Source organism: Scyliorhinus torazame, chromosome 4 (genome assembly GCF_047496885.1).
Source record: "Scyliorhinus torazame isolate Kashiwa2021f chromosome 4, sScyTor2.1, whole genome shotgun sequence".
NCBI classification, from domain to species: Eukaryota; Metazoa; Chordata; class Chondrichthyes; order Carcharhiniformes; family Scyliorhinidae; genus Scyliorhinus; species Scyliorhinus torazame.
Genome location: NC_092710.1, coordinates 288,621,756 through 288,643,133, shown reverse-complemented (window position 1 = coordinate 288,643,133; position 21,378 = coordinate 288,621,756). Strand labels below are relative to the sequence as shown.

General features: G+C 48.6%; 1 protein-coding gene and 1 long non-coding RNA gene across 4 annotated transcripts in view; one reads left to right on the top strand and one right to left on the bottom strand.

Annotated features, from left to right (window-relative positions):
• The window catches only part of hace1 (HECT domain and ankyrin repeat containing E3 ubiquitin protein ligase 1), a 119,562-nt gene extending 98,469 nt beyond the window's left edge, over positions 1-21,093 (top strand). For all 3 annotated transcript variants that reach the window (XM_072499858.1, XM_072499856.1, XM_072499857.1), the window contains exons 21-24: positions 617-715; positions 2,130-2,200; positions 3,786-3,899; positions 20,199-21,093. In XM_072499858.1, the coding sequence (XP_072355959.1) occupies positions 617-715; positions 2,130-2,200; positions 3,786-3,899; positions 20,199-20,301 (387 nt within the window). In that variant the 3' untranslated portion in view covers positions 20,302-21,093. The remainder of the gene's footprint in view (positions 1-616; positions 716-2,129; positions 2,201-3,785; positions 3,900-20,198) is intronic.
• On the bottom strand, positions 852-18,300 carry LOC140410982 (uncharacterized). The gene is made up of 3 exons (XR_011940774.1): positions 17,719-18,300; positions 4,282-4,585; positions 852-2,815 (listed from the first exon to the last, which is right to left on the bottom strand). It is a non-coding gene; the product is annotated as an uncharacterized lncRNA (long non-coding RNA).
• Positions 21,094-21,378: the final 285 nt, after the last annotated feature.

Genomic DNA, 21,378 nt, shown 5'->3' with positions numbered 1-21,378 from the left:
TTAAAAAAAGAAGCCGTTTATTTCATATCTCTTTAGCACTGTGTTAACAAATACAGGATACAGTGAAAGTAGATGTGGTTAATATAAAAAGGTTATCTTTTGCAGATAAACAAGTTTAGCCAGGCCTTTTTAATAATGGTTAATTTCTGGAACTTTTGAAACACCAGTGAGTCAGTACAATCAGGCTGTTACGACCATTTAAAATTAAAATTAAATCAAATTGCCCTAATAATATGTGAACCTGCCGACCTGTGACCCGTGAGTTTCAATTTACTGAATAAGGGGCTTTTCAGGACTATTTCTATGATCAGAGGCTAACTAATCAGAGGCTAATTTAGCCATATCGGTCCTTGCAGACGAGTGATACTTGAGACAGATGAGGGAAAGGAAGTTAAATAAATTGCAGATAACCTTCAAATTATTATTCCAAATTGGAACAGGTTATGAAGATTGAAAAAAACCAAAACGTAACGTTAATACTATTAACTATTGAGCAGGGGTGAAGAAAGGGATGAGAAGAATTAAAGCTACAATCGAACCAAAAATATTAATTTCAACCAGAACTAAAATTGGTGTGCTTCGCAAGCATTCATCTTTTTTGTCCTCTTATCTATAGGAGTTGCTGCTCTCTGGGATGCCAGAAATTGACGTGGCTGACTGGAAACGGAATACAGAATACACGAGTGGTTATGAAAAAGAGGATCCAGTGATAGAGGTACTAGTATCAACGTGAAAAATAGAAAACTTAAAATAGGATTGATTTGATATGTTTGCGTTCCATTCTGTGGTTATACTTGGGTCTGACAATGCTATAGAAATGCCATGGGAAATAAACTTGTACAAACAATCCACACAATGCAACAAAGTCTTTTATAATAAACAAGGAATCTCCCCAATGCAACAGTTCAGTTCACAAATCAGAAGGAAAAAAGTACATAATTAAAAAAAAAAATACAGCACTTTCAAATCTTAGATAACATGCTTGAACTGTGCTGATGGCTCACGACTTCAACTGATGTTTCTTGGTTGTGTAATTGCATTGTATCTCAGTGGTGCAATAATAAATAAAGTGTAGTACTTGCCAGAATCAAAGATCCAATTGGATATAGAAATGTAACAGACTGTTTAATATCTGTAATACCATCAAGAGATTAAGTATGGTTGATTCCAGTAAAGTAATTGAATATTTGTTATTAAAGTTTAAACCCCTAGAGGCACAATCAATTAATTATATTACATTATTGCAGCCTCAGTTGGATTTTTTCAAGTATAACATTTACGCTCAACATTCTGGAGTACAATATGGTTTTTGAAAATAATTAAAAGACTTGAATTTAGTTAGCTATTTTACGATCACCAGGCATCTCGAAGCACTTTACAGCCAATGAAGTACTTATGAAGTACAGTTACTGTTTAGCAAGGCTGTTTACAATCTGCGTTCAAAATGTAAATAGTAGATTCCAATATTTAGATGATCCCTCTGTTAAGTGAAAATGCATAACCTCATCTTCTTCAGCAAATTGACTATTGTACATCAGCAGTTCTTGTGATCCCTCGGATACTTTGTATAGTTTACTCTTATAAATAAATTTATTTGAAAACCTCCTTTGTACACCACATGGGTACGATGTCAAGTGGTGAGTCGCGTCAACAGAAAATGCTGGAAATAATCAGCAGACCAGGCAGCATCTATGCAGATGAACAGAATTAATGTTTAAGGCCTGTAACCGTCTGTCAGATCTGGGAAATGTTACCGATGTAACCAATTTTAAACAAGCATGGAGGCTGTTTTTCAGATGCAGGGAAAGATAAGAACAAAAGGTCTATGATAGGGTGGGAAGCAGGTATGATTTAATAAAAAGCAAAATTCCTGGTCTATTTAGTGTTTTTTGTTCATATTTCAGCATCCGTGGTATTTTGCTTTTTTTATTATGGATGTTTCGTGGTTATGTTACTGGACGAGTAATACAGAGAAAAGTTCAAATTGCACAATGGTTGTTTGAGAAATTGAATCTGCAAATAAATGTAGTATCTGTAAGAGAAATTGCCCATGTACAGAATGACCAGATTTGCCTCAAGTTCTACACACACACAATTTGTCATTGCTGTTAATCTTTATATTTTTCAAGTGGTTCTGGGAGGTTGTGGAAGCACTAACCCAAGAAGAATGTGTTTTGTTATTGCAGTTTGTAACTGGCAGGTAAGACATTGTGATTAAAATACTTGAACTGAAGCCATAATACATTTTTATTGAAGATTTTCAGATCTGATTTAATTAGCATTATTGGTGCATATTATTGCTGCCTGGTATTGATATTTCTCCATGTAAGAGTTGTTTCAGGTCCATTTATTAAATTTCTGCTATGTGGACAGACAGGGTAGATGCAGGGAAGATGTTCCCAATGATGGGTGTATCCAGAACCAGGGATCACAGTCTGAGGATTCAGGGTAAACCATTTCGAACAGAGTTGAGGAGACATTTCTTCACCCAAAGAGTGGTGAGCTTGTGGAATTCATTACCATGGAAGTAGTTGATGCTAAAACATTGAATATATTCAATAGGTGGCTAGCTATAGTACTTGGGGAGAATGGGATCAAAGGCTGTGGGGAGAAAGCAGGATTAGGCTCTTGAGTTGCAAGATCAGCCATGATCGTGACGAATGGCGGAGCAGGCTTGAAGGGCCAAAAGGTCGTCTCCTGCTCCTATCTTCTATGTATCTATGCGGACTTATGTGATGGTTCTTAATTTGAAATGAATTTTGGTTGCAGTTCGTGAAGCTGTTTCTTGAACCATAGACATCTGGTTTTGTTCAATCTAAAATTATGATAAAGGAATTGAGAGGCAGAGATCATTGCATCTTTTAAGGAAATGTGGATAAACATTTGAAGCAGAGACTTATGGACATGTAGAAATTAAGACACTGAGATTGATTTTGGATTACTCTAGCGAAGAGCTGGCATGAACATGATTGGGTGAATGGCTTCCTTCTGTGCTGTTAACTTCTATGTTTCTTTTTCACACCGTGCACTGTAGCAAGTGAAATGGGAGAATGGTGGAAGCTCACTTATACCACTACTATTGGATTAGATACAATAAACATTTGCATTTATTTAGCACCTTTAACAGCATAAAACACATCTGAGCACTTTTGTTTAATAAACAGAATTTGCCACTGAGCCATTTAAGGAGAAGGGACAGATGACCATAAGCTTGGACAAAGAGGATTTAAGGAGCATCTTAAAGGAGGGAAGTGGAGAGGTTTAGGGAAGGCAATCTAGTGCTCTGGGCCTAGATAGCTAAAAGCATGGTGGCCAATGTGGAGTGATTTAAAAATCAGGGGCCAAATCTCCTTTTGTAATATTTCCCAATTTACTAGTGAGGGGAAAAAAGTCCAGTTGAAGATGAATTATTCGTAGCAACAGTACTAAAAGCCTTGTGAACCTTTCACTGGATAAGGTGATGTCTGAAACACAAGGATTGTTGTATAAATTCAGAATTGGGTTTGCTTGGACTTTGTCCTGAACATTTTTATTGGAGTGGAAGATGGTTCTACTACCACTTGCTACTGACTTGTGAGCCTGTGTCTGAAAGTTGAAAGGGTGCAACTTGTATCCCTATTCATCAGTGACAAGGGTAATGAGAGTTGATGATCCAAACTAAAGTGACCATTTTATTTTAGTTTGAAGTACACTTGTATAATCATTTATGATGTATAATCACTTGCAACACTTATGGTAATGTTAATTTGAAAATGTTGCTTAATTTCTATTTTTGTGTTCTCTAGCTCCAGAGTCCCTCATGGTGGTTTTGCATATCTCATGGGTGGCAGTGGTTTGCAGAAATTCACAGTAGCTGCAGTACCATATACTTCAAACCTCTTACCAACATCCAGTACTTGGTATGTACAGTTCATATGCAAGACAAAATATAGTGAGCTTATAATCTGTATAATTTAAGGCGAAGTAAAGGCTTTCTTTAATCTGTTCAGCAACTTATGCAAATGCCTTATATTATTTCATAAAATATGTTGCCATTCATGAGATTTCAGGCTTTTGAATACTGTGACAGGAAGATAAATGCTGACAACAGAATGAATGCATATGTGGCCGATTTATAATCACGAAGTAATGAAATATTTCAAAATTCTGTGGAATTTTGCAGTTCTGTTGTGAAAAACTCTCCAATAAAATCTCAACCTATCAGTCAGGTCTCTTTTTAAAAAAAAAAAAAAAAAAATTTTTTTTAAATGAAATATTCAGCTGTATTTGCATATAACATACCATCTTTTTAACACATGGGATATGTACTTTCAAAAGCAAGCATTTATTACTCTGGTGGATTGTTGCATGGTTGAAATAGTAAGAAACAATTTACTTCAAATATAAGAGCTGGAATTCTCCGCCCGTTGGGATTCTCTCTTCCTGCCGGCAGCACACCCCTGCCCATGGGTTTCCTGGCAGCGTGGAATGGCTTCAATCGGAAATCCCATTGACAAGCGGTGGGAGTAGACAATCCTGCAATCAGTTAACGGCGCACCGCCGGGAAAAACACAGCTGGGTAACCGGAGAATCCCGCCAAAGGATACTAGAATGAAATGTGCAGAAACTATTCATATTTATGATTTTTGCAGGCTATTTGAATATCAACAGCAAATCTGATTAACAAATAAGGCATGAAATATTCTTCTTTTAAAACATTTTTATTGACATTTACGATTTTTTGTACAGTTGCATGCATGAAATATTCTCAGTCCTGAGGATTATTTTAGTTCACGTGCAGTATTTTGGGGCACTAATCATGCATTATAATTAGTTCTTAATAGTTTACGGTGGAGTCATGACCATTGAGATGTTTCCGGGAACAGCAGACAGCTTTCGAACTTTGTACATAGTTGCCATTTGCTTTCATGAGAGGGACTGTGGCAGAGGAATGACATTTCTTTTAAAATATTCAACTGTAATAACATTTTACTCTTCAAAATAAATCTGCAAAATCCTGCTTGCCACCTACTCTCTCCAATCAAAACATTGCATCAAAATATTTTTCTGTGGCTTTTGTTGTTGACCTTGCAGGGAGGGGGGAACACTTCCTGTCCCTTCCCCTCCTCCCGTTTTCCCCATGTTTCTTTCTGTGACTCCCTCGGGTTCCCTCCTCATCTCCCCCCTTTGTTCCTCGTTGTATGCGTTCATGTCTGCTCTCCTCCGTCTCCCCCTATTTCCTAGTCACTGTTGGCCTCAAGCAGGCCTTGGAACCGGATAACGAATAGCCCCACGCTTTGTGGAAGCTCAGGCCTGACCCTCGGGATGTGTACTTAATCTTCTCCAGGTGGAGACCTTCCGCTAGGTCTGTCTGCAGCTGTGGGTGGTGCTGCTGATCGCCAGCCGAGTAGGATTCTCCGGTGTGTGATTGAGGAAGCAAGGGCGTCGGCCCTCTTTCCCATATGTATTCTGATACCCTGAAGACTGCTACTCTCTGGCTTGGCTCCAACCTCAGCCCCACAACCTTGGACATCGCTTCGAAGATAGCTGTCCAGAACCCGACAAGTCTGGGGCAAACCCAGAACAAACCACTTTAAACTGCATGAGGCTGAGCCTTGCGCAACAGGAGGTGGAGTAGGCTGTATTCAGTGCTTCGCTCCAGAGTCCCCAACCCACTTCTGTCCCCAGTTCGTCCTCCCATTTTCATCCGGCTTCGTCCAAGGGGTAGTCCTCCCCTATCTGGTAACCGTCCATAGATGTTCCCACAGTTCCCCCTCCTCCCTACTGCCCATGTTTATTAGTTCCTCTAGTAGTGTGTCTCTCGGGGCCCTGGGGTATCTTGCCGCCTCCTTGCAGTGAAAGTGTTTGATTTGGAGGTGTCTGATTTCTGTCCTGTCGGTAGTTCCAGGTCTTCCGTTAATTCGCCCAAAGTCGCTAGTCTCTCCCCTATGTAAAAGTCCCTGACTGCTAGCGTGCCCCATCCTGTCTCTATTTTTTAAAGGTAGCCATGATGTGGAGATGCCGGCGTTGGACTGGGGTGAGCACAGTACGAAGTCTTACAACACCAGGTTAAAGTCCCAACAGGTTTGTTTCGATGTCACTAGCTTTCGGAGCGCTGCTCCTTCCTCAAGTGAATGAAGAGGTCAGCCTCTTCATTCACCTGAGGAAGGAGCAGCGCTCCGAAAGCTAGTGACATCGAAACAAACCTGTTGGACTTTAACCTGGTGTTGTAAGACTTTGTACTATTTTTTAAAGGTGGTGTCGAACATGGCTGGTGGGAATTGTGGTTTCCCCAGATGGGGGCCATTTTGGTTAGACCAAAATGCTGCCTCTTGGCCCCCCCCCACACACACACACACACACACACCATCATCATTTTGTCCATATTATTATGAAAAAAGCCTTGGGGATGAAGATCGGTATGGATCTGAACAGAACGAGGAACCGTAGCAGTATGTTCATTTTGATCGCCTGCTTTCTCCTCTCAGGGAGTGCATCCCATCTCTGTAGGTCCTTTTTAACTTCCTCCGCCAGACTGGTCAGATTCCACTTGTGGATCCGTGTCCAGTCATGTGCTATCTGGATCCCCAGATTAGTTTTGGGCTAATTTGAATGGCAGTCCTTCCAGCCTTGTCCCTCCCCCCTCTGGGTTTGCCGGGAATGCCTCGCTCTTGCCCGAGAAGGCTCCAAACTCTTCCAGAAGCTGCATGATTGCTTTCACCCCATTCTGTGGGTCCAAGATGTAGAGGAGCAGGTCATCCGTAGAGTGTGAAATTCTATGCTCTCTGCCTCCTCTTTAGGTGCCCTTCCAGCTTTTTGCATCTCCCTGAGCGATCGCCAAGAGTTCAACTGCCAGGGTGAATAGGAGTGGGGACAGTGCCTCCCTTGTGCCTCTGTACAGCTGCAAGTATTCAGAGCTGGTGGCGTTGGTTCGAACACTTGCCTTGGGGGCGTTGTACAAAAGTTTCACCCACGAGGTGAACCCCGCTCCTAGCTCAAACTGTTCCAGTACCTTGAAAGAGGAACTTCCACTCGACTCTGTCGAAGGCCGTTTCTACGTCCAGGGAGACGATCACGCCTGGTGTTCTCTCCCAGGATGGGGTCATTATTACATTCAGCAGCCGCCTGATGTTCGCGGTTAGCTGCCTACCTTTGACAAAGCCTGTCTGGTCCTCTGTGACCATCTCTGGTACGCAGTTCTCCAGTCTCTTGGCCAAAACGTTCGCAAGTATCTTCGCGATTACATTGAGCAGCGAAATGGGTCTGTATGATCCCCAATCTGTTGGGTCTTTGTCTTTTTTGGGTATTAGCGATATCGTGACCTGTGTTAACGTAGGAGGTAGGGTTCACCTCGCTAGTGAGTCTGCGAACATATCCCTTAGGTGTGGGGCCAGGGCTGATGCAAAGTTTTTGTAGAAGTCTGCTGGGAGCCCGTCTTCCCCGCTTGCATGGAGCTGATGCTCTCCATGATCTCTCCCAGACCTATTGGTGCTTCCAGTTTCGCCCCCCCCCCCCCGCCTATCGGCCCCACGACTGGCATCTCCAGTCCATCGAGGAACTGTTTCATCCCCATGCCCTCATCTGGGGAACTCGAAGGTGCAAAGCCCTCGGTAGAAGGTGTCGACCTCGGTTGACCTCTTTTTGTTGAGTTATCAGTCTGCCTCTGCTATTCTTTACATGCGCTTTCTCCCTCGTGGCTGCCTGCTTTCTCAGCTGGTGAGCCAGTAGGCAGCCAGCCTCTTCTCCGTGCTCATAGCAGGTCCCCTATGTCTGGCGGAGTTGGTGCACTGTTTTCCTGGTGGATAGCAGGTTAAAGTCCAATTGTAGCTTTTTCCTCTCTGCCAGACGCTCTACGATCGGGGCCTCTGAGTACTTGTGACCATTTTTGAAAAAATGTTTTTATTGGGTTTTATGCATGATATACTTACAAATGTACCCACCGAAAAAAGCACAGGAAGTAAAAAGAAATTTCATAACACATGGCAGAAAAGGGGGACTTTCTCCCCCTTCCTCTCTTTTTTTAAAATACAAAACCAGATGGAAGGGGCACCTGGGTAGTGCCCCTGATGTCACTTGCATCTCTTGGTATTTTTTGGGGGGGGATTTTGTCCATTTGCCTCAACTTCGGCCATTTCTCGTTCCTTCTTCCTGCTCTTTCTTTCTCTTTTTTTAAAAATATGTTTTTATTAAGAATTTTTCAACAATATTTTCCACCTTACAAACAAATCCCCCCCCCCCCGTAACAAATAAAAGAAAGAGAACTCACGTGGCAAGACATGAACATGGCAAGTCAATACGATACAGAACTTTGTACATTGGATTTCTCCTGTACATGTCAGTTTCCAGATCATTCATGTGTTTTCTCGCTCAGATGCCCCCCAAAACCCCCCCCCCCCCAAACGAACGATGCCACCCCCCCCCCCCCCCCCCACCCTCCCGGGTTGCTGCTGCTGCTGTCCGACCTTCATCTAACGCTCTGCGAGATGGTCTAGGAACGGTTGCCACCGCCTGTAGAAGCCCTGCGCAGACCCTCTCACGGCAAACTTTATCCTTTCCAGCTTGATAAACCCAGCCATGTCATTTATCCAGGCCTCCAGGCTGGGGGCTTCGCCTCCTTCCACATTAGCAAGATCCTTCGCCGGGCTACTAGGGACGCAAAGGCCAGAATGCCGGCCTCTTTTGTCTCCTGCACTCCCGGCTCATCCACTACTCTAAATAGTGCTAGCCCCCAGCTTGGCTTGACCCGGACTTTCACCACCTTAGATACTGTTCCCGCAACTCCCCTCCAGAACCCCTCTAGTGCCGGGCATGACCAACACATATGGACATGGTTCGCCGGACTTCCTGAGCAGCCCCCACATCTGTCCTCCACCCCAAAGAACCTATTCAGCCTCACCCCCGTCATATGCGCTCTATGAACCACCTTGAATTGTATCAGGCTAAGCCTGGCACACCAGGAAGAGGAATTAACCCTGCTTAGGGCATCAGCCCATAGTCCCTCCTCAATCTACTCCCCCAACTCCTCCTCCCAGTTACCCTTCAGCTCCTCTACCAAAGCCTCCCCCTCTTCTTTCATCTCCTGGTATATCGCCGACACCTTGTCCTCCCTGACCCACATGCCCAAAATCACCCTATCTTGAATCCCCTGTGCCGGGAGTAGCGGAAATTCCCTCACCTGCCGCCTCGCAAACGCTCTCACTTGCCTGTACCTGAAAGCGTTTCCCGGGGGTAGCCCAATTTCTCCTCCAGCGCCCCTAAGCTCGCAAACGTCCCGTCAATGAACAGGTCATCCATTCTTCTAATCCCTGCCCGATGCCAGCTCTGGAACCCCCCGTCCATCCTTCCTGGGACAAACCGATGGTTGTCTCTGATCGGGGACCACACCGAGGCTCCCGTCGCACCCCTGTGTCGTCTCCACTGCCCCCAGATCTTTAGCGTTGCCGCCACCACCGGGCTCGTGATGTACCTTGTCGGCGAGAGCGGCAGCAGTGCCGTCACCAGCGCCCCCAGGCTCGTTTCTTTGCAGGACGCCACCTCCAACCTCTTCCACGCCGCCCCCCTCTTCCTCCATCACCCACTTACGAATCATTGCCACGTTGGCTGCCCAATAGTAACCACCAAAATTCGGCAGCACCAGCCCTCCTCTATCTCTGCTAAGCTCCATGAACCCCCTCCTTACCCTCGGGGTCTTGCTCGCCCACACAAATCCCATGATGCTCCTGCGTACCCTCTTAAAGGAGGCCTTAGTAATCACAATTGGGAGGCGTTGGAATACAAAAAGAAACCTCGGGAGGACCACCATTTTAACCGACTGTACCCTACCCGCCAGCGAGAGTGGCATCATGTCCCACCTTTTAAAATCCTCCTCCATACAGGTGGGGGTGGGAGTAGTATGGGAGGCGCTGAAGGCGGTGGTCAGGTGAGAGTTAATCTCCATCAGGGCTCATAGGGTGAAGAGAGGGGGCAGGGAAAGGGAGAGGTTAGTGGGGGAGATTCTAAGGGTGGACAGGAGCTATGCAGAGGCTCCAGATGAGGGACTACTCAGGGAGAGATGAAGTCTCCAGACGGAGTTCGACCTGTTGACCACAGGGAAGGCAGAGGCACAGTGGAGGAAGGCACAGGGGGCGATATATGAATATGGGGAGAAGGCGAGTCGGATGCTGGCACATCAGCTCCGTAAGAGGATGACAGCGAGGGAAATAGGCGGAATCAAAGATGGCAGGGGAACTACGGTGCGCAGTGCGGGGAAAGTGAATGAGGCTTTTAAGGCCTTTTACGAGGAGCTGTATAGGTCCCAGCCCCCAGGGGGAAAAGAGGAGATGCAGCGATTCTTGGACCAATTGAGGTTCCCAAGGGTGGAGGAGCAGGAGGTGGCTGGTTTGGAGGCGCCAATTGGGGTGGAGGAGCTGGTCAAAGGACTGGGGAACATGCAGGCAGGGAAGGCCCCGGGGCCGGATGGGTTCCCGGTGGAGTTTTATAGGAAGAACGTAGACCTGTTAGCCATGTTCAATGAAGCAAGGGAGGGGGGGACCAGATGGGGGGAGGAGATCCGTGGAGATTTGCCAGGCCTTTGGCCTGAGTATTTTGTTGGCCTCCAGATACCTTTCGATACACCCCCGCACCCTCCCGCACACTTCCTCGCCTGCCAGCAGTCCCACATCCAACCTCCACAACGGGTGTTGGTCACTCTCCTCCCCCAGATCTTGATCCACCCAATGCGGTGCATGGTCTGAAATGGCTATGGCCGAATACTCCGTTCCCTCCACTTTCGGGATCAATGCCCTGTCCAGAACACAAAAATCTATCCGGGAGTAGGCCTTATGGACTTGGGAGAAAAAAGAAAATACTCAGGCCAAAGGCCTGGCAAATCTCCACGGATCTCCTCCCCCCATCTGGTCCATAAACCCCCTAAGCACCTTGGTCGGTCCTGATAAGTGACCCACAGTCGCGCAGGCTGCAGCATGCAGAACCTGACTTTTTTTTTAATGCAGCACCGCTTTGGCCCGGTTGAAGCCAACTCTCCTCCTTGCCACCTCCGCGCTCCAGTCCTGGTAGACTCGGCCCCCATCAGCGAATGGAGCATCGTACTCACGTACGCACCGGCATCGGCTCCCTCCACTCCTTCGGGAAGACCCAGAATCCGGAGGTTCTTCCTCCTCGACCTGTTCTCCAGGACCTCCATTCTCTCGGCCCACCTCCTATGCACTGCCTCGTGCGCCTCCATTTTTACCGCCAGGCCCAGGATCTCGTCCTCGTTGGTATTCACTTTATCATTCACCTCGCGAAGCTCCACCGCCTGGGTCTTCTGGGTCTCCTTCAGCCCCTCGATCGCCAACAGCATTGGTGCAAGCACCTCCTTTTGCAGCTCCTCCACACATCGCTTGAGGAACTCCTGCTGGTCTGGCCCCCACGCTGCTCGCTCTCCGCCCTCCGCCATCTTGCTTTTTTTCCCCTCGTTTTGGTCTCTGCTCCAGGGCCTCTTTTCTCGTCGTTCCACCGCTGATCTCGGCCATACATCGTAAGGGGGGACCTTACTGCACTTCCCACTCGGGATTAATTCAAAAAAGCTCCGTTGGGGCTCCTCTGGAGAGCCCGAAAGTCCGTTGTCGCGGGAGCTGCCGACACGTGCGGCGATGCCGGAAGTCCCTTTCTTTCTCTTTCGCACAAGTCCCTTTCTTTCTCTTTCGCCTTGCTGTGCTTGTTGTGGTCATTGTCGTTTCCTGCACTCTCCCAGTTTGTGTTTCCTTCTCTTTCCTCCCTTCTGGCTGCCCCCTGTTGTTCTCCTTCCCTTATCCTCCCTGTTTCCATCCCCTTCTTCTCTGCTATTCCCCTTTCACTCCTGCTGGTTTGGCTACTCCCTCTTGCTCCCCTCCCTGGTCATCCCTCCCTTCCCTATCTTCTATCACATCCTGGCTACTTTCCCCTGGCTCTTGGCTACTTGTTTATTGGTTACAAACAGGTCCCGGAACAGTCGGGTGAATGTCTCCCATGTTTTGGGGAAACCATTTTCTGACCCTCGGATGACGAATTTGATTTTCTCCATTTGGAGAAAATCCGATAGGTCAGACAGCCAGTCTGCAGCTTTAGGTGGTGCTGCCGACCGCCAGCCGAGCAGAATTCTATGTTGGCCCATCAGGGAGGCAAAGGCAAGGGCACCTGCCCTCCTCCCCATGAAGAGATCTGGCTGATTTGATATCCTGAAGACCGCCACTTTCGGGCATGGCCCCACCACTTTGGACTGTGGCGCGAAGAAGCTGTCCAGTACCCAGCAAGTCTGAGGCAAGACCAGAACATGTGGGCGTGGTTGATCGGGCCTCCTTGGCACCATTCACATCTGTCCTCCACCTCCAGGAAGAACATATTCGTTCGGGTTCTTGTTAAGTGGGCTCTCTGTGGGCTTCCGGTTGCGGCTATGCTGAGCTAAGTCGCACGTTCGGCAGCGCCCGCCAGAAACGGACTTTTGGGCTCTTTTGATGGGCCCCAGCGACATTTGTTCGACGGTTCCCAGCGTGGGAAGGTGATAGTACGATTTCCCCGTCACTGTATGGATTGGACCAGGAATGGAGCGGTGAAAAAAGTAATTCTGGTGCAGTGAAAAGTGCGAGGGAGAAAACCAAGATGGCGGCGGGTAGAGACCAGGCAGCGTGGGCGCAAGAGCAGCAGGAGTTTCTCAAGCGCTGCTTCACGGAATTGAAAGCAGAGCTGCTGGAGCCGATGAAGGCTTCGATCGATAAGCTGGTCGAGACCCAGAATGCCCAAGGGGCGGCGATCCGGGAGAATGAGGACAAGATATTGGGCCTGGCGGTGAAGGTGGAGGCGCACGAGGCTCTGCGTAAGAAATGGCAGGAGAAGTTCGAGGATATGGAGAATCGGTCGAGGAGGAAGAATCTGCAGATTCTGGGTCTCCCGGAGGGAGTGGAGGGGTCGGATGCTGGAGCATATGTGGTCACGATGCTGAACACGTTGATGGGCGCGGGTGCCTTCCCGAGGCCCCTGGAGCTGGATGGGGCCTACCGAGTCCTGGCGAGGAGGCCCAAGTCTAACTAGCCGCTGCGGGCAGTATTGGTGCGGTTCCACTGCTTGGTGGACAGGGAGTGTGTCCTAAGATGGGCAAAAAAGGAGCGGAGCAACATGTGGGAGAATGCAGAGGTCCATATATACCAGGACTGGAGCGCGGAGGTGGCCAAGAAGAGGGCCGGGTACAATCGGGCTAAGGCAGTTCTGCATCGGAAGGGGGTGAAATTCGGGATGCTGCAGCCGGCACGACTGTGGGTCACGTTTAAGGACCGGCACCATTACTTTGAGACACCGGAGGAGGCGTGGACCTTTATTCAGGCCGAAAAGTTGGACACGGATTGAGGGTTGGTTGTGAGGGGAGGTCGCAGGGGGCTACTGTGGTTACTGTGCTTTGGGGGATGTTCTGTTCTGTATTGTTTTCTTGGGTGCTGGGTGGGGCAGGGTGAATTTGTTCGAAGGGGGTGTTTTGTGAGAGTGTGGGCGTCGGTGGTTGGAAGGACGGGGCCCCGTTGAGGGGAGGGGAGATGGGAGGCCCGAGGTGGGGGATCTGGGATTAGGCCGCAAAAGGGAGATGCCAGGGAGGGCGGGGCTGGTCTGATGGAAAGCGCGGGCCTTTTCCCGCGCTAGGGAAGGAAGGGGGGAGGGCCGGGGGGGAAGGGCGGTGTTGTAGAGGAGCGCCCGCTGATGGACAGGAGGGGATGGGGGGGACTACCACACTGGGGGGTCGATGGAGTGGCCGGGGTTAGCAGGAGTCAGCTGACTTACGGGAGTGCTATGGGGGCGCAACGCAGCTAGGGGAGGACCTAGCTGGGGGGAGGGGGGGCGGGGGGGGGGCGGAACTGGGTTGCTGCTGCATTGGCCAAAGGTGAGCTGGAGCTCGGAGAGAGAGTCGGGACGGGGGTCTGCCGCAGGGGGGGAATGGAGAGTGCGGGAGGCGCGGGCACGTGGTTGGCCTAGAAAAGAGGATGGCTAATCGGCCGGGGGGGGGCCTGAACGGGCCGGTCAAGAGGGCCCGTGTGTTCGCGCACCTGAAGGGACTGAAGGCAGATGTGGTTATGCTCCAGGAGACGCATTTGAGGGTGGCAGATCAGGTTTGGCTGAGAAGGGGTGGGTAGGGCAGGTTTCCCACTCTGGGTTGGACGCAAAGAATCGAGCGGTGGCGATTTTGGTGGGGAAGCGGGTGTCGTTTGAGGCACTGAACATCGTGATGGTGTATGTGATGGTGAGTGGTAAGCTGCAGGGGGTGCGGGTGGCATTAGTAAATGTATATGCCCTGAATTGGGACGATGCCGGATTTATGCGGCGCATGTTGGGCCGGATTCCGGACCTGGAGGCAGGGAGCTTGATAATGGAGGGGGGGGGGGTGGGTGGACTGGACCCAGCATTGGACCGCTCCAGGTCCAGGACGGGTAAGAGGCCGGCAGCGGCCAAGGTGCTGAGGGGGTTTATGGACCAGATGGGAGGAGTGGACATAGGTTTGTCAGGCCGGGGGCCAGGGAATTTTCTTTTTTTCCCACGTCCATAAAGCCTACTCCCGGATAGACTTCTTCGTTATAAGCAGGGCACAAATTCAGAGGGTGGAGGGCACGGAGTATTCGGCCATAGCCATCTCAGACCATGCCCCGCATTGGGTGGAGCTAGGGGAGGAGACGGACCAGCGCCCGCTGTGGCGCCTGGGTGTGGGCTTGCTGGCGGGTGAGGAGGTGAGCGGGTGGATCCGGGGGTGTATTGAAAGCTATCTAGAGACTAACGATAATGGGGAGGTGCAGGTGGGAGTGGTCTGGGAGGTGTTGAAGGCGGTGACTAGGGCCCACAAGGAGAAGAAGGAGAGGGGAGAGATTGGTGGGGGAGGTTTTAAGGGTGGATAGGAGGTATGCAGAGGTCCCCGAGGAGGGACTACTCAAGGAGCGACGAAGCCTCCAGGCCGAGTTCGACCTGTTGACCACCAAGAAGGCAGAGGTGCAGTGGAGGAAAGTGCAAGGGGCGGTGCATGAGTACGGGGAGAAGTCTAGCCAGATGTTGGCACACCAGCTTCGGAAGCGGTAGGCAGCGAGGGAGATTGGGGGAGTTAGGGGTAAAGGGGGGAACATGGTGCGTTGTGCGGTGGGAATAAATGGAATATTTAGAGACTTTTATGAGGCGCTGTATAGGTCTGAGCCCCCGACGGAGATGGGGGAGATGCGTCGATTTTTGGATCGACTGAGGTTCCGGAGGGTGGAGGAGGAGCAGGTGGCTGGGCTTGGGGCACCGGTAGGGCTGGAGGAACTGACTAAGGGGCTGGGGAGTATGCAGGTGGGGAAGGCACCGGGGCCAGATGGGTTCCTGGTGGAATTTTACCGGAAGTACATGGACCTGCTGGGCCCTCTATTAGTGAGGACTTTCAATGAGGCGAGGTAGGGGGGTGCCCTACCCCCGACGATGTCCAGGGCGCTGATCTTGAAGCGGGACAAGGACCCATTACAGTGTGGGTCGTATAGGCCAATCTCTCTCCTCAACGTGAACGCGAAGCTGTTAGCGAAGGTGTTGGCTACCAGAATTGAGGACTGTGTCCCGGGGGTGATTCACGAGGGCCAGACGGGTTTTGTTAAGGGAAGGCAGCTGAATACCAATGTGCGGAGGCTCCTTAACGTAATCATGATGCCTGCAGTGGAGGGGGAGGCGGAGATAGTGGCGGCGATGGACGCGGAGAAGGCCTTTGATAGGTTGGAATGGGGGTATCTCTGGGAAGTGTTGAGGATGTTTGGGTTCGGGAAGGGGTTCATTAGTTGGGTTAGGCTACTTTACGAAGCCCCGGTGGCGAGTGTGGCCACGAATCGGAGGAGGTCAGAATACTTTTGGCTGTACCGGGGGACGAGGCAGGGGTGCCCCCTATCCCCCTTGCTATTTGCATTGGCAATTGAGCCTTTGGCTATGGCTCTAAGGGAGTCCAGGAACTTGAGGGAGCTGGTCCGGGGTGGGGGGAGGAACACCGGGTATCGTTGTATGCCGATGACCTGTTACTGTATGTGGCGGACCCAGTGGGGGGGGGGGGGGGGGGGGGGGGGGGGGGGGGGATGCCGGAGGTGATGTGGATCCTCAGGGAGTTTGGGGACTTTTCCGGGTATAAGCTCAACGTGTGGAAGAGTGAGTTCTTCGTGCTACACCCAGGGGACCAGGGAAGGGGGATAGACGAGCTTCCACTGAAGAGGGCGGAAAGGAGTTTTCGGTATCTGGGGATCCAGGTGGCCAGAGCTGAGGGGCCCTACACAAGCTCAACTTGACGAGGCTCGTGGAGCAGATGGAGGAGGAGTTTAAAAGGTGGGATATGCTGCCACGCTCCTTGGCGGGTAGGGTACAGTTGGTGAAGATGACGGTGCTCCCGAGGTTCCTTTTTTATATTCCAGTGCCTCCCCATCCTGATCCCTAAGGCCTTTTTTAAGCGGGTCAGTAGGAGCATCATGGGATTCGTGTGGGCGAAAAAGACCCTGAGGGTGAGAAGGGTGTTTCTGGAGCAGAGTAGGGACAGAGGAGGGTTAGCGTTACCTAATCTGTGTGGGTATTACTGGGCTGCCAGTGTGGCGATGATATGCAGGTGGGTAATGGAGGGGGAGGGGACGGCGTGGAAGAGGCTGGAGATGGCGTCCTGTGTGGACACGAGTCTGGGAGCACTGGTGACAGCACCGCTGCCGCTCCCGCCGACCAGGTACACCACGAGTCCGGTGATGGCGGCGACTTTGAAAATATGGGGGCAGTGGAGGCGCCACAGGGGTGAGGTAGAGGCTTCTGTTTGGTCCCCGATCCGGGAGAACCATCGGTTTGTCCTGGGGAGAATGGATGGAGGGTTCCTGAGTTGGCACAGGGCAGGAATTAGAAGGATGGGGTCCTGTTCCTTCCCCCTCCCTATCCCCCCTCTGGCCAGGCGCTCCAAGAGGTGCGCTGCGGCCCCCCTTGCTGCCTGTCTTCCCGTGCTAGCAATTCCTGCTAGTATGGTAGCTCCCCACCCAGGGCTGGTCTAGCCCCTAGCTGACTGTCCGCTTTCCCTGCCTGTACCCTCAGCTGCATTTCTCTATCCTCGTTCTCTCCTGTGACCCGGTCTTTTTGATCAGAACAAAGCAGTACAGTCCCACCCAAACATGATAACTGTCCAATGAGTCTCTATTTCTTTAGCGATCCTCCTCTGATCAACCTTCATCGCTACCTCGCCTGTCACTTGTCCAGGCCGTTGGTCTGCACAAATTTGTTTGCCTCTGCAGGGGCATTGAATTAGTGCTCTTTGTTCTGGTATGTGACCCAGAGCCTGGCTGGGAATAGCATACCAAATCGCACCCTGTTTTTGTATAGGGCTGACTTTGCCCGGTTAAGCCCAGCCCTGCATTTTGCCAGATCTGTCCCAATGTCTTGGTAAATCTGGATTTTATGCCTTTCCCATGTGCTCGCTCTAGTCTGTCTTGCCCACAGCAGGACCCTGTTCCGGTTTTGATATCGGTGTAGCTTCCCGATGATCGCTCTCGGCTGCTCCCCTGCCTGGGATTTTGGCGTGAGCGACCTGTGTGCCCTGTCCACTTCTGGGGGTTTGGGGATGCTGTCTCTCCCGACCAGATTGCCCAGCATTTGGGCGACATTGTCCATCGGGTCTTTACCCTCGATGCCTTCTGGCAGGCCCACAATCTGGATATTCTGTCATGGGGACCTGTTCTCCTGGTCCTCGACTTACCCCTTTAAGCTACCTTGACCGCCACCAACCTTTTAACTTCTGCTTCCAGAGTGACGATCCTGTCGCTCTGGTCCGTCGAGGCCCTCTCCAGGTTGTGGATCGTCCTCTCCAGATCGATGCTCAGGTGGCTGTTCTGCTCTCCTGGGTGGCTGGGCCCCCTAGCCTCGTGGGTTCGCCAGCTTGTCCGCCTACTGCTCGTGGCCCTTTCCGCCACCTCTTCGATCCCTCGAGCCCCCGTTTGCTGGCATTTTGTTTCTGTGGTGGTTTTTTCTCCGTTGAGATTAATTTGCCTTCAAATTTTCGAACACAATTTGCCTAAAAGTGCCTATTTGGTTCTGGTTAGGTGGAGAGACACCTGATGTGCGTCGCTCAGCACATCACTGTCACCAGAAGTCAATTACAACTAAACAATTTAAAAAGGATTTATTGCCAATTCAATACTTAACTATGGACTGGATTCTCCGGTCCCCCAGCTGCAAATTTCTTGGTGGTGCGGGAGTCTCTCTTCCTGCCACTTTTCAATGGGATTTCCCATTGAAGCCACCTCATACTGCCGGGAAACCTGTGGATGGCGGTGCGCTGCCAGTGGAAAAAGTGAATCCCAGCAGCCAGAAAATTCCAGTCTATGTGTAGCTCAGTGTAAGAAATAAGCCAATTATATTCCTTAAGTTAACAAGTAAAGAGTCAGTTTTATTGTTAAAACTTAATCAGGTAAAGATGCAGAAATTATTAACAAAAGGTTTAAAATGTGCAACCACGTCCAACTACCCATGAATGCAAAAACAAAACTCCACGGACTTTGGCAGGACTGGAAAGTTCCACCCGTGCCTTTTGCAACCTAGAGACATCAAAAAACATTATAGCCAAAGTACTTGTGACATCTAAGCAGTGTTTTCCTGCAGCAACAAAGGTTGGTGGAATTGCGGATAGCGATGAGGACTGTCAGAGGATACAGCAGGATTTAGATTGTTTGGAGACTTGGGCGGAGAGATGGCAGATGGAGTTTAATCCGGACAAATGTGAGGTAATGCATTTTGGAAGGTCTAATGCAGGTAGGGAATATACAGTGAATGGTAGAACCCTCAAGAGTATTGAAAGTCAAAGAGATCTATGAGTACAGGTCCACAAGTCACTGAAAGGGGCAACACAGGTGGAGAAGGTAGTCAAGAAGGCGTACGGCATGCTTGCCTTCATTGGCCGGGGCATTGAGTGTAAGAATTGGCAAGTCATGTTGCAGCTGTATAGAACCTTAGTTAGGCCACACTTGGAGTATAGTGTTCAATCCTGGTCGCCACACTTGCAGAAGGGTGTGGAGGCTTTAGAGAGGGTGCAGAAGAGATTTACCAGAATGTTGCCTGGTATGGAGGGCATTAGCTATGAGGAGCAGTTGAATAAACTCGGTTTGTTCTCACTGGAACGAAGGAGGGTGAGGGTCTGATAGAGGTCTACAAAATTATGAGGGGCATAGACAGAGTGGATAGTCAGAGGCTTTTCCCCGGGGTAGAGGGGTCAATTACTAGGGGGCATAGGTTTAAGGTGAGAGGGGCAAGGTTTAGAGTAGATGTACAAGGCAAGTTTTTTACGCAGAGGGTAGTGGGGAGGAGGAGGTGGTGGAAGCAGGGACGATAGTGACATTTAAGGGGCATCTTGACAAATACATGAATAGGATGGGAATAGAGGGATATGGACCCAGGAAGTGTAGAAGATTGTAGTTTAGTCGGGCAGCATGGTCGGCACGTGCTTGGAGGGCCGAAGGGCCTGTTCCTGTGCTGTACATTTCTTTGTTCTTTGTTCAACTCAACATCTCGAAATATTTCTTTGTCCAGTGATTGGATTATAGTCACAAATCGTTGGCAATGTATTCAAAAATTGTGCATCCTAAAGGGGAATTGACCAAGTTGAGCAAACTGCTTTGTTCAAAGTCTAGAGGACACACACATTCTACATAAATTACTTGTTGGAAGAAACCAAGAACTCAATCAAAGTTTTGCATAATATTCAAATGTAGTTGAACAGGCAAATTAATTTAATTATTGGCAAAGTATGTCAGTTTGGACAAAAGTATGCAAGATGAGTATTAGAAATTAATCTGGGAATTATAGAAAACATGTTGTTTTCAGTGTTCATACATGTTGTGAAATAATTAAAAAGCAAATAGAGCAGTTATGCTAAACTTTGAAACAACACTGGTCATAATGCATAGGATAGTGTTTATTGATGGTGCAGCGAAGGATAGTGTGAATGGTAAAGGTGGGAGGTCAGCTGGAAATCTATCTATGTGGAGTAAGTTACCAGAGAAGTGGGTGATATAATTGGCTTTGTGGTCTAGTGAGATGAGAACTCTGTAACTCAAGAGCACATAAGGATGCCGGTTATTTCAACTGTATGTTCCATAAATTCACATGCTTGCTTCCATAATATGTTTGAGTAGGTTAATAGGTATAAATCAGTTTTGCTTATAGATTAATGTAATGTGGCTTGTCCTAATATTACTTAAAATGTGTTTTAGCATCAACATGTTGAAGTTGCCAGAATACCCCAGCAAAGAGAACCTGAAGGATCGGATTCTTGTGGCATTGCACTGTGGCAGCTATGGATATACCATGGCATAAATATGTATGAAAACTTGAAAGTGGCTCCTGAAAAGACCTTCACTCCTTAACGATGTTAAATAATGCTTCTGATTTTTAAGTGCTCCCTTCAGATTCATGTGCACATCTGTGTTGTAGCACATCTGTATATGCATGGCATACACTGAATGCTCATGTCGAGCATTATGCTTGTGTGTGTACTTTAGGATTTGCATTTAAAATTTGTTATGTTTTTGTACAATTAATCACGTATTTGTGATAAAGTATAGGAATTTGCAAACTACTGACTGCACAGTGTCAAAACATGTGGCATTCTGAAATCTAAAATGCCATGTCTGCGGGTGTACTCTCTTCGTTTGAATCAGAGCTACGGTATATAAGTTCTATTGACAAGCTTCTTATATTTATGGTGGGGGTGGGGGAAGGAAAGAGAGGAAACCAGATGTTCTCCAAAGCCAAGCTCTCATATTTTTTTGTAAGACAGAACATTTTATAGATGTAAATGTTTAGTTTATTACTCTGACTTCATAACTTAACATCACTGAAATGGAGGACATTCAGTAGAAAGGGCAGAATATATTGGAAAGTGTGCCCTTAAGAGCCAAATTATTTTGCAGGATGTCTGCAATGCAATATTAGCTAGTTTAAAAAGATTAATGTTTCATATGGAAGTATTTGTATATGGTAAAAATTATGCACTGTACATATTGCCTGAAGTCCTGTATATTTGTATTTGTAGAGTATGATGCAACTGCTTATGTATCTCCCTGTTGTGCATGTCTTTTTAAAAAAAATATTAAATTTTTTACAGAATTCAGTATTTTACATAGAAGAGGGATAATATTGTGGTAACCTGCCATACATTAGTTATCAAACCTTCAATTGATTATCTCCGACTCTGGGCTCCACTCTCAACTCGTTTGTTTCTCCATCTTTTATAATCAGCGAGCCAGGTCAAGGTCATACTAGATTTCATAATGAGACAGATATATACACATTTGGGGAGCTGTTTAGTTTATGAACTAATCATAATTGAATTCAATGTTATGATTGGAAATAACATCATTACGTGATTCTAGATTTTTGTAAGACCAACAT